The sequence below is a fragment of the Uloborus diversus genome, chromosome 4 (genome assembly GCF_026930045.1).
Source record: "Uloborus diversus isolate 005 chromosome 4, Udiv.v.3.1, whole genome shotgun sequence".
Classification (NCBI taxonomy): domain Eukaryota; kingdom Metazoa; phylum Arthropoda; class Arachnida; order Araneae; family Uloboridae; genus Uloborus; species Uloborus diversus.
Genome location: NC_072734.1, coordinates 5,433,565 through 5,447,028, shown reverse-complemented (window position 1 = coordinate 5,447,028; position 13,464 = coordinate 5,433,565). Strand labels below are relative to the sequence as shown.

Below are 13,464 nucleotides of genomic sequence, written 5' to 3'. Positions count from 1 at the left end.
TGTGAAAAAAAAAACGTTCATTTTTCGATTGCAGTTTTTAAGTGCCAGCGTCGGTTTAGATAAAAATTTACAATTTTTTTCGTGAAATCACAATAAAAACGAAGACTAGATCTCATAGTACTTAATTCCTTGGGAAAAAAAATTTTTGGAGGACAAAATTTGAAAACTCCCTGACTTTTCCCTGACATTTTTGACAGTGTCATTTTCCCTGACAATTCCCGGTTTTCCCGGAATTCCCGGAGCGTACGAACCCTGTATATAATAAAAAAATTCTATCATTCATCGTCAATGAGTAATAAATTTCTGAAATTAGTCAAAAAGGGTATTAAAAAAAAATTAATTTGAATTTTGACCATTTGAATTCAAATTATGTTTTTCGCAATCACGAGTGTCTCTGTGTATGTAGGCGTGTGTGTTTATGTGTGTGTGTGGGGGGGGGTATGTGTGTTTGTGTGTAGGGGGGTATGTGTATGTCTGTGTAGGCATGTGTGTTTGTGTCCAGGTATGAGTGTGTGGGTAGTTGTGTGTAGGTGTGTGTATGTGTAGGTGTCTGTATTGATGCGTGTGTGTGTATTTGTTCGAGTCTGTATGTGTTTGTGTGTGTGTACCTGCGGGTATGTATGTATGTATGCGCGTAAGCGTAGGCTATGGACGCAAAGTGGAGACGGTTTTCGCTATAAGAGCAGCATCGTGAGGAGCCGGTCGACGGTGGTGCTGGCAGAGGGTGCTGGTGGAAAAATAAAATGATAGGAATTCAAAACAGTCAAATGAAAGCAATAAGCAATCGTGATTGCTAAAAAAAAAAAAAAAATCCGGCAGTGGTTCAACACGTTGAAACTTAAGCTTCTTCAGAGCTGAGGAAATCACACAAATTTTAATACAATGCGAATTATTTTTGAGAATTGTTTTAACAACATTAAGAAGGTCATGCAATATTTCTGCTAAAGCAACTGGTCCGCAGTCAAAAAAGTTTCGAAAAATGCTCTACAGCAATGCGCACAATAATGTGTGGAGAGGAATTCAATAACATACGAAGTGAAATTTACATTTGCACGAAAGCACACTGGCACGATAATGGGGTGGTTTCCTTCAGTCAAAAGTACTACTTTTAGTCACAAAAGTTGATAGATTGAAAAAAAAAAAAAAAAAGCACGGACTTAGAAAATACTTTTATTTTCCCAACAGTTATTTTTTAATTAATTTTTTTAAAATGTCCGATTTTTCAAACAAGGCGTGGTCTATATTACGTCACAAATGATGAACTTAAGCCTTGGTTTCCTAGAAGCGAATCGCCGATCTTCGACGTCGCTCATCGACGTAACGCTGAAATCAAAGTCAAGTGGATTCCGACGTGACCACTCAGAACGCCGAATTGGCTCGGGCGCGCATGAGCAGAAGAATCAAGTTTTCGCCTCGGCGAGGAACGACGCCGACGCTAAGCGTGTTCGCTTCTAGGAAACCAATGCTTAAGGCGCGTATTCCATTGACGCACTGAACGCTTACTCTTGCTCTCTGACCGCGATTCCACGTTGTGATAAGCAAGAAGCAAATTTAATATTGCGTTCTACGTTTGTTATCAACCATGTCGTTGCCATACATGCGAGTAAAGAAGCGAATTAAATATTACCCTCTGCGCGGATGGCAACAGCGAATGGCAGTTCATCATTTGTGATGTCATGCGCAGAAGCGTAGAAAATAAAATTGAATCTGCGCACTGACTTAAATAATTTTTTAAAAATAGTAAACTTTGTCAAATTATTTAAAAAAATGGTCAAATCCTATGTTTTTAAGCATGCTCTTTCAGAAAAACTTATTTTCAAAATTTAGAAAACGGCCCCATTATATCTCGGCTATCAGTGAAACTCATTTCAGAAATATTTTATGACGAAGGATCAATCTTACCTGAGTTGTCTCCTAAGCAGCTGATTCTGTTCTTCAACTTCCCGGACCCTCTCTGCCAACTTTGCCTCCCGTCGGGTGAAGCCTAGGAAGTTGTCGGCCCCCATCTCTGCAATCAGAAATGAGAGTTTTCTAGTGCAAGAAGCAAAAACAGAAGTCTCTAGATCGATGCTGCGCTGCTTTTTGGATGAAATAAGGGGGGGGGGGGCTCTTGCTAACTGGCAACAGTGGAACCTTGGAATGTATCAGGATCAGTTCTACTAGCAGTATTATAATTTCGCCCAAAGTAGCGTTATATCTATCCTCATATAATAGCCGATGATCGAGTAACCCGCGTGTTTCAACAATTTTACTCGCGCCACGGCATGATAATTTGATAATATGTTTTAGTAATGTTTCACATGCAGGGAAAGGCTTTATTGTGACAAGGCTGAACTCGATCCGGTCACTTAACTGTTTTACTAGTAAGACTGTCATTTCAGGGGAATGAAGAAGCGAAAAAGTGGTTGAAAATTAATGATATCTGCTGGAGTTTAGGGTTAATTCATTGGAGTTAGGGTTAAAATTTCAACCATCAATATATCACCAAACAGGCCATTGCTTCGTTCAAGTGTAGAGGTAATTTTCACCCCCATACCTTGACAGGCGACTGTCTAACTTATAAATAGTGTCCAAGATGAGCAAATTAAAAAAAAAAGTTCTAGAAGTCTATGAAAAAGATAAAACAATTTACGGTACGACAAAATTAGAAGTTTACCTTTGAGTTTGATCAAACATGGGGGCAAATACTAGCGTTGTCATACAGTTGTAAAATGTCAAAAAACAAGGAAATTGTCAAGTTTCCAATAGCGATAAATCCAAGATAGTGCCAATATGTACTCGTACTCTACATTTCAGCCCTTGATTTTTCTGCTAGAAAAGACTAAATGAGGCAATGAGAAGCTAAGAGATTAAATTAGAGTAAGTGCCAAAATTAATAGTTTGGAGACACAGCAGAATCCCGATAATTCGGATTAAAGGTCATTTCATATCAAATCGATCAAAAAAATAAGATTTTCAAGCTGACCCCTTCCGATATTTCTAAAATTTTATACAGAGATAGTGTTTGGTAATAAAAGAAAGAACCCAAATTTTTAGATTTTACAAATGTTCTTTGATTGGGGTCATAACAAAAAATCGAATTTTGGTAGACGGAGTAGCTTTGGAACACGCATAACTTTTCAGTAAATTACAGCCCATTAGCCAGGGCTAAAGCAAAAATACGTGAAATACACCGCCAGCTCAGTCATTTCCAGCCGAGGACTGCAGTTTCGTGCTTATTAGCACTCATCAGCCCGGCATAGGAAAGTGACTGAGCTGGAGATGGAAAACCTCTTATGGAAGCCAAGAGTGCGAAACAAACTGGTAGCTAATATAGAATTAGCAGACCAGACGAGTGACCGAAGCAATGGTTCGGTTCAACTCGAAGATTGAACGCAAGGCAAGGTATATTCAGTAAATTACAGCCCATTAGCCAGGGCTAAAGCAAAAATACGTGAAATACACCGCCAGCTCAGTCATTTCCAGCCGAGGACTGCAGTTTCGTGCTTATTAGCACTCATCAGCCCGGCATAGAAAAGTGACTGAGCTGGAGATGGAAAACCTCTTATGGAAGCCAAGAGTGCGAAACAAACTGGTAGCTAATATAGAATTAGCAGACCTTTAGCCCTGGCTAATGGGCTGTAATTTACTGAATATACCTTGCCTTGCGTTCAATCTTCGAGTTGAACCGAACCATTGCTTCGGTCACTCGTCTGGTCTGCTAATTCTATATTAGCTACCAGTTTGTTTCGCACTCTTGGCTTCCATAAGAGGTTTTCCATCTCCAGCTCAGTCACTTTCCTATGCCGGGCTGATGAGTGCTAATAAGCACGAAACTGCAGTCCTCGGCTGGAAATGACAGAGCTGGCGGTGTATTTCACGTATTCACACGTAACTTTTGCTCTAATTGCACTACATGCAAAAACTTGATACCCTTTTAAAGCTCTTAAAACGCACCATAAGATGGTATATTACATAATTCAAAAATGCAATCTTAAATTTTGAAGGTCATTCAAAATTTCATTTGACCTTGAATGTTTCCGAAAGTTATTGCACAACAATTTTAATATTATATTTGCTGTTTTTAAAATATCGTTTGCAGATTGACTTACTGCATTTTCCCTGCTTGCGATGGGGTGGTCCTGGGTTCGAATCCCGGCATGGGCATAGATGTACTTTCTCTCTCCTGTCCTTCATTTGTGTGAATGTGCTGTTAATGGTTGCCTACTCTATTAAAGGGTTCCTATGACATGTGTGTACTGTTTGACCATCGATTACATGGAAAGGCTGATATCCGTTTTATTGGCGGAAATGGACGTATCTATTAGTTTATAGGGGTGTTAGTTTTGATTTGCTACAGATGTGTACTTTTGCCTCTCTATTATTTAGCCTTTGTTTTGTAAAAACGAAAATTTGCTCATAGCAACATTTTATAAATCTAAAGTATATTCGACCTATATTTTCACGGCAAAAATTAATTGATTTATTTATTCACAACAAAGTTTGGAGCTTTTACCATTTTGCTTTTACGTTCCTGAACGAAATGAAAACATTTTCTTTTCTTTTTTTTGTTTCCATGGTAACTATTTTTGTTTTCCCTTATTTTATCTTTGAGAATGCAACAAATGAATAAGGCACTAGTTACATTAAAAAAAGGGTGCATCAAAATCACATCGTCGTTTTTCCCTTTTCCCCTGCTAGATTCATTCAGATGGAATAGTCTTTACTTGGCAGATTGCCAAATTACATACCATCCGCGGTCAAACAGTATTGTGGAAGTCGGGCTTCACACCAAATTACGGTACAGTAGGAAAAGTGAAGCAGCGCACTCCAAATTGCCAGACTTGTTGGCAAAAGACAACAACAACAAGGTTCTCATTCCGATCAGTTGAATCAACTTTTAAGTTGATTCAACTCTTCGGGATATTGCCAAGTGTTCGCTCTACACACGAGTAAACTTGTTGAGTCAACTCGGTTCAGTTTTAACAGCATTGTGGGGTATTTTTAGAAGAAAAATTGAATCTACGAAGTTGCTTCTTCTGTAGACAAAGGAATACTCCAGTCAACGAGTTAAAAAGCAACCGTTTTGAAAAGTTAATTCAATAAACCGCCTGGTGTTTATAAAGTCCTAATAGAATGCTACAAGTAATAAAGTGCTTTTAGAACTTTCTTTACCAAGGCTAACAATGTACAGCCTTGAGCAAAGAAGAGACTGAGGGGACATGATTCAGTTGTTTAAATTTATTAAAATGAAAGATGCTACGGGGCTGAAGTTTAGCACTGAAAACAGGACGAGGGGTCATTGTTTTAAGCTATTTAAGTCTCAGGCTAACACGGATATTAGGAAAAATTATTATTATAGCAGGGTAGTGGAACCTTGGAATAGCTTACCGGAAGAGGTGGTAATGAGCGAGGGAGTAGATAGTTTTAAGAGGGCCATTGATCTTCACTGGGGACTGTAAATTGACTAGGACCAGCCTAGCTGGGCCCAGAGCCTGTTGCTGGTCGTCACTTTTGTATTTGTATTTGATTGCATGGCAGTTTTAGTCTGTTGTAAGCAAAGGAGACCCAAACTTTTAATTTTTAGGAGGTCAGAAATTCTTAATTTGCAGAATGGAACTTTAAATTTTTTCGAATAATCATAATTTTGCCAAACAGATCTCCACATTTTTCCGAATGATGATAATTTTGCTGAATCAGACAAAATTTGTTGAATAAGGACATTTTTGAAAGCTCATATTGGCCTCAAGTGACCTTCCATCGGGGCGCACCTGATTGTAATCCTTTTCATCTGCCATAACATTGTGTGCGTGAAGATTTGAGACCAGTTTTTACTCAAGTGCAGAAACTGGAAGGAGATATAAAATTGCAGAAGCAGAAAGCAACCTAGCAAAGCATTTTAACAAAGAAGTATATAACTGTTAAGTCAAGTTTGACTGCATGGATAACTTGTATAATTATTCTATGTGATCTACTCATTGTGCATCACAATAAATGAATTTTTCATTTTTCTAATGTTGTATTATCAGCATTATTATAACACATTTCGGCACACATATTTGACTTTCAATTGATGGCAATTGATTTTTGGCCATTTGGAGTAACATTAAAGTTTCAATTATTCATGATCCCAGTGTTGTCCCAACATAAAACTTGGCACAAATAAAGAAAATAATAGTGTATACACACAAAATAATTTTTTTTTTCAGATTTTTAAAATTCCAACATTTGGAAATACGCAAGGTCAAAGGTCAACTCAAATGACCTTCAAAATGAAAAATTGTATTTTTGTATCATGTAATATATCATTTTAAAGCTCTTAATGTAAACTTTCAAAATATATAAAGTTCAAGTTTCTAACTTTATTTGTTCCAGAGTTATGGTATAGTTCCAAGTATAAGCCGGTGGGGGGAGCAAAACATTAAAATTTCGACCCCTTATATCTAAAAGAACTACAACAGCTAGAGGGTCAAAGTTTTTTTTTGTACCAATTAGAAAATAGATATGAAACTGCAAAATATTGTTATAATTTGTGAGCACTCACTTTTTAGGTTTGTGATTTGACCCTCATTGGGATCAGACCCAGTCCGGAATATCGAAAATTCGGATTATCCGGAATATTGAAAATCCGGATTATCCAGAGAATGAAAAAAAAAACACATTTACTGAAAAGCACCTTAATATGAAACACATGGAATTACGCATAAACAGTAAACATGTTTACTTTGTTATTATGAAGTCTGTAATCTGTACAACTTTTGAATCAATTTTTTTCCCTATCGAAGAAAAAAAAAACTGATTCAAAAGTTGCATTGCCAAGAAAAGGGAACTCAATCAACGACCTAACACGGTCTTGCCCGTGAGATGGTTAAAACATTTAATGAGATGGAAATTTGACGGTCGCTCCTTAAATTAAAAAAAAATCGATCAAATCGATCGATCCGAATTATCCGGAGATCCGGACTAACGGGGTCCGAATTTGCAGGGTTCTACTGTAGGCCTACCTACGGTTTGAACTTGGAACGCGTTTCACTCGAAAAAAACCCTTTTGCTTTTTACTGCCTCAAATGCCATTTTTCTGCATTCGGTCCTCATCTCTTACTTAGCTTCCGTGAACTTGGGGGCAATAGAGATATTACTAGGCATTTACATTGATTGAATAGACAGGCACTTCAAAATTTGAAAAAAACTTACCTTCGTCCGAGGAGGCAAGGTAGAGCAGGAAGAGGGCGGGGAGGCAGCAGACGACAGAGCAGACGATCACTCTTCGCTTGCGCATCCTCCAGCAACCCCTAACTCCCCCCGCCGCGTGCATGCCGCCGACGCATCACTGCAACAAAAAACAGAAAATCAGACACTTTCGCCCAAGTGAAATCAAAAATATAAAAATATATTAATTTGAATTTTTGGCATCTTGAATTCAAGTTATGTTTTTCGCAATTACGAGCGTGTGTGTGTATGAATGCGCGTATCTGTTTGTGTAGGCGCATGTGTGTGGGTGCGTGTGTGTGTATGTATGCATGTGTGTGCGTGTTGTGTATGCAGTGCTGTGTGTACGCGCGCGTGTGTGTGTAGGCGTTCGTGTGTGTGTATGTAGGCATAAGTGTTTGTGTCTGTGTGGAGGCATGAGTGTGTGTATATGTGTGTGTGTAGGAGTGTGTGTTTGTGTCTGTGCGCAGGCATGAGTGTATGAATGTGTGTGTAGGTGTAAGAGTGTATGCGTGTGTGTGTGTAGGATATGGACGCAACCTGGAGAGGATTTCGCAAGAGGAGCAGCATCGCGAGGCCGGTCGACGCGACGGCGGTGCTGGTAGAGGGTGCTGGTGCGAAAATAAAATGATAGGAATTCAAAACAGTCAAATGAGAACAATAAGCAATCGTGATTGCTCAACAATCAAAATGAAGTGCAAACATTCTTCCGTTCTGCAAGAACTTTATGAGGAAACTTCATCAGTGACAGCATGCACCAATGGTATGGCAACAGGTATCACGCAAGACAATGTTTAAAAGCTAAAACATTTGTTTTGTAACTGCATTAACTAACGTTCTTAGAATAAGAGCGGTTTCGTAGACATTATCGTTCGCTGGCTTTCGATTTTAATTACACATCATAAAAAAGAGCATTTATCATTAAACAAAAGAACCTTTCTGACAAAGTTCTGAACACCTAATTGGTAATTTAAAGGTCTCTTTTAGATTTACAGTGCTGGCCAAATTATTAGACTAAAGAATTTTTTTTGTTTTTTGTACACTATTTGTACTAAAATACTATTTATTTTACTGTAAAAGTACAGTACATACTGTACACTGATTATTACGTTACTTTAGCATAATTTAATGTTTGCAGGTGGCAGCACTGTCTGCTTTGTTTATGTTCTTTGTTTATCTACTTACCAGGAACAACACCTCAATCAGCTTAAATAGTTCACTAGTTCTTTTTATTACTGTGTTCTGTTATATTTAAAGTTAGTTTTAGGTAATTAGTGAGTATGTGTATGTGAGTATATATAATAGTGAGTATAAACATTTTTTACCTCCTTTTTTAAAAAGTAAAGAAATGGTGTAAACCTTGTGAAAAGTATGCGAAAAAGACTTAAAATGCTCATCAAGAACAAGGGAATGCATACTAAATATTAGAAAATTATTTCACTGTTCGTTAATGTGTCTATAGTTATGTTATCAATAAAGAATTTGCTTTTCAAACAGTCTTAGTCTAATAATTTGGCCAGCACTGTAGTCTCGTCCGAACGGCCGCAAAAAATACCCCTTTAGAAGATTTTATTTCTCCAGATTTGAAACCACCGCGGATTGAAACCAATTTGAAGACCCGAAAACCACCAGGAGAAAAGCTACAAGGATTTTTGAGTAAGGGAAAATCAATTTTAAATTAGATGCCGAAGACTCAGCTTGATTTTCTTCTAAAGCAAAACATTTAGAATCTAAATTAGCTATCTGGGACCGTGGTAGCACGATCGGTAGAGTGTCGGATTCGGGGACGGAGGGTCTTGGGTTCGAACCTCGATGGTCGAAGACCCACCGTCGTCATTAAAGGGGACTGGGCGACGTTAAATATGTTCGTGGTCTCAATGTCCTCCAAGTGAAACGATACTTCTGGGGGTGCTAGCACCAGGTAGCTATTAGCTCCTGCACTAGTTCTAAATTCTCATAAACTGTTCGATCCGGTGATGGTGCTGCCATCTATCGGTATATAAAATAATGGAGGCAAGGCACTTAGTATGCAGTCCTCGACATAAATACAGTTGTAGTCAGTTGTGACTTTGAATAGGAATAGGAAATTAGCTATCTCAGAGGCCAGGAGTGCTCCGAACTTAAATTTCTGTGGGAAGGGACAGGAGAAGGAGGGGGGGGGGGAGATTACAATTAATTAACTGAATGAAACCCCGAATTTTACCGCATGAAAATATACCTACCCACATATAATGAGAGAAAAAGAGCTTGATGCCTTTCAAACTAAAAGCCTGAGAAAAATATTAAACATATACTGGTTAAATAAAATATCGAATTCAGACTTGTAAAGGGTGTCCCAAAATTAACGCAAGATTTGAATTTGCCGCCATTTTCGCAATAAATTGTTGGCAACCCTGAAAAAAGAACAATTTGACAGCTGAGAGTTTAGGGTACTCAAAAATGGAGCGTTATACGATACAATAACGCGCTTTCATTATTGAACAATTGTTTCAAAAATAATGAAAGTTGAGGCTGGTCAAGCAGTTACTGTTATTGGCGCTCGGTATCGCAACACGGTAATGCACGGGTGATTGTGGGCTTGTTGACATAGACCTTTGAATTCAAATAACCCCATAAGAAGAAATTTAAAGGTGTTAAATCACACGATTTAGGGTGCCAATTCTGATGACCGAAATGAGAGAGTACGCGACGAGGAAATGCCTTATGCAGTAATTGAAATGTTTCACTAGCTGTATGGTACAATAACACCCCATTTTTACTAATCCTAAACTCTCAACTGTCAAATTGTTCTTTTTCCGTGGCTGCCAACAATTTACGGCAAAAATTGTGGCAAATTCAAATCTTGCGTTAATTTTGGGACACCCTTTACAAACGTACAAATTGCAAGCCGATAACCACACTGATAAAAAAAGCACAGATGGTCATAGATAGGACATGTTCTCAGTATGCAGGCAATAGACCATACAAGAACTGCTCTCACGTGGACCCCTGATGGCAAGAGGAAGCGCGAGCGTCCAAAACTAACCTGGCGTCAGATGGCCATACCAGCATGGGTGCCACTCTAAAAATTGGCCAGGACTGAAAAACGCGTGGCTCCATTTTGCGACACCAAAATGTTAGCACTTAGTTTGTTTGATATTTTAGACATATATAATGCTAATTTTTGATGTTGTAACTATATAGTAAAACCAAATTGCAAGATTAAGTAAAAATTAAAACCTAAATAAAAAAATAACATATCATTGTCGAAGATTTTTAGGAGGTAAAAGTAGAAAAAGAACCAAATAATAAAATACTATAAAAAAAACTTACTATTTGCTAACTGCCGAAAAAAAGCTTCAGATTGTATAGTTCATGTTACATAAATAGTTCATATTTCATACAAAAATGAACTATTTGTAATTAAAAAAAATTCAGGTTTGAGATTTTTGGCTATAAGATGCATTGTGATAAAAACTTTAACAAAATTTTCCAGATTAAGATAAGAATGGTTGAAATCAACAGATTGAGTAACTTATTTAGTTATTCTTTGAGGAAAAAAAAAAAGCTTATCTTTTTAACTTTAGCAGATAGGCCAGTTTTTCGTCCTCAGAAGAATAAGACCTTTTTGGAGAGAGAGATTCAAAAGTAAAGATATGTTTCATCTATAAAAATCATTTTGAACGTGGAAAAAAAAAAACCCGATGGCCGAAATTTTTGAAAAGACGGAATTCCGTCCCTTGGACGGAAGTGTGGTAGCCATGCATACCAGAAAGAAAGCCTTTGGTTGGCCAAGTTGGGGGAGTGCCAGGGAGGCGGCATTAAACCGGTCGGGATGGAATGCCACGCTAGCGGCCTCATGCGCCACTAGACGTTAAGAGAATCAAGTCAAGTCACATATAATAAGAGGAGATATTATGTATTGCTACAAAGCAGAAAATTTTTAATTGCAACATTGCATCCAAATTTACATTGTTATCCAGTGTTGCGGAGTCGGAGCCAAAGAGTCGGAGTCAGACTAAGGTATCGGAGTCGGGATTCAAGGGTATAAAGTAGGGAAGTTTTCGATTTTTCAATTTTATTTTTATATGATAGAGTAACATGTATGAACATCATAGGTGAAAAAAGTTTTGCGATACGATAAGTAGTTTTTTTTAAATTAATTTTTAAAGTTCAAGCGCTTGTGACGTCAAATGGCATAGGAAGTGACGTTATGCGCTCTTCCGATAGTGGAGAAGCCGAAGGTCACGCATTCGACTTCGAAGACGAAACTTAAAAGGCTTATCTCCTTGCATTTAACTCCTCGCGTTTCTAGAACATTAAACCTCTCATCTTCTCGGAAATATTCGAATATCATCATTGATGTTACATGAGGAAGATGATTTAGATTGTGCTTTAACGAATCCGGTCTCCATAGTGTGTTCAAAAGGATTATTGAATTTCTAAAAAATAAAAATATCAGCGCGCTCAAAATGTCCCTAGCGAAAACAAGGGATCTTCGGCGGAAGGCTGCCCATTCGCGCCCTGTGACGTAGGCTCGTGACGTTTCAGAAGAGCGCATTTTTGCGCGTGGATTTTTAAAAATTCATTAAAAATCAACCACGGTATTTGAAAATTCGGCGATGGTGAATTTTTTAGTTTTGAGGATCAATTAACAATATCTAATAGCCAAAATATTAACATTTAATATGGTTGCAACTTCCCTATTCGCAGAGTCGGTAATTTTTTCTTCGATGTCGCAGCCTTGGAGTTATCAGAAGACATTTGTCGAATAAGGAAGTTTTTTGGGATTTCACAGACCTCCCAAATGGCCGAGTGAGCTGACCTTCAATGACCTCTACTCCTGTCAAAGGCTACATATTTCTGACATTATGATGACAGTGGTGCTGACTAATGATACTAAAAATCTTTTCCGAAATAACGCGAAACTGAATTCGAATATGAAGTCCAATATTTTTTCACATCATTCCTATTTCATTCTAAATGCAACCCATAACTTTTTTAAAAATATTGACGGATCTTCTTTTTGAAATGGATCAAAAAACGAAAAGACAGAGAAACAACACGCCACAAAAGTCAACGTACACTCAAATATTTTCGAATAAATTCGTGATTAAAAGTATCATATGCCGTTAATTTAATATTTTTGCATTGTCTTGACCCTTAAAAGTCATTTGGCTTTAATTTTTTGTTTATTTATTCCTTAATATTGTGCTTATTACTTTAAAATGGCTGGTATTTGTAAAAAACCACAAACACCTTTCGAAATTTAATTTTTTTCCTTAGTGTGAGGGTGCATATCAGCAGCAGGACTTGGTAGTTTGGAGTTTTTTTAATGAAATAATGAATCATGCCATTCCTTTAAATATTTTAAAGCCCAATTTTGAACTCTTAGCCAAAAATTTTGTTATTGGAAACAACTTTGTTTTTTTTTTTTTTTTTTTTTTTTTTTTTTTATCAAGATAAGAAGCACACGGTATCCAACGTTTGCATCTAGTGCCTCGAAAATTGTCCTAAAGTTTAGAAAATACGCCCTCAATCTCCAGATTTGAACTTAATGCAACATATTTAGAGATATTTGGTGGCTAGATTACGAAAATACGGCTTTGAAACGAAAATAGAGCTAGAAACAGTAAGACTCAAAGTGTTGTTAAACACTTACTCAGAAATTACGCAAAAAAAGGAAGAAAAAAGAATGAAATTTATTCCCAGGCGTTTAGAAGGTGTTGTTGATACTGCATGATATTCTTCCAAATAATAACTTAATAAAAAGTTAAATTGTTCAATAATGTATAGACATTTTTTAAAGTGTACGAAGATTTTTGTGAGATAAAATTTGCGGCACTTTTTGGTTTTTTATTTTTAAAAAATTAAGTTTTAATATTTTAAAAAAACTTCTCATGTAGTTTTGTTAAAAATTGATCATAGATCATATAATTAAATTTCTGTTCCGAAATATTAATTCTAACCAATGGATAGTAGCCAATTTCGCTGAAAGTAGTAGGTATACGAACACTTTTGGGAGCCACTATATATGCAAAAAATTTAACATCGAAACAATATCACATAAAAAGGTAGAAACGTAGCCCGCATACATATTTTAAAATAATACAACAATAGGTAGAACTATTTCTACTTATTGTCATAGTAGCACAATATTTATTTCCTTGAAATAAAAACAAGTCGCTAAAAACATTTACAGGCGAAAAAATAATAACAGCGAATATGGCATATACATAACAGAAGTTCAAATAATAGCAACAGTACCAGTAAAATATTCAACAATGTACGTAAGTG

General features: G+C 37.0%; 1 protein-coding gene across 1 annotated transcript in view; it reads right to left on the bottom strand.

The window, feature by feature from the left end:
* The window catches only part of LOC129219889 (xylosyl- and glucuronyltransferase LARGE1-like), a 201,123-nt gene that overhangs the window by 56,415 nt on the left and 131,244 nt on the right, over positions 1–13,464 (bottom strand). Inside the window, exons 3-4 of the mRNA XM_054854200.1 lie at positions 7,174–7,309; positions 1,903–2,008 (exon numbers count right to left, since the gene is read on the bottom strand). Coding sequence (XP_054710175.1) covers positions 1,903–2,008; positions 7,174–7,294 — 227 coding nt within the window. The 5' untranslated portion in view covers positions 7,295–7,309. The remainder of the gene's footprint in view (positions 1–1,902; positions 2,009–7,173; positions 7,310–13,464) is intronic.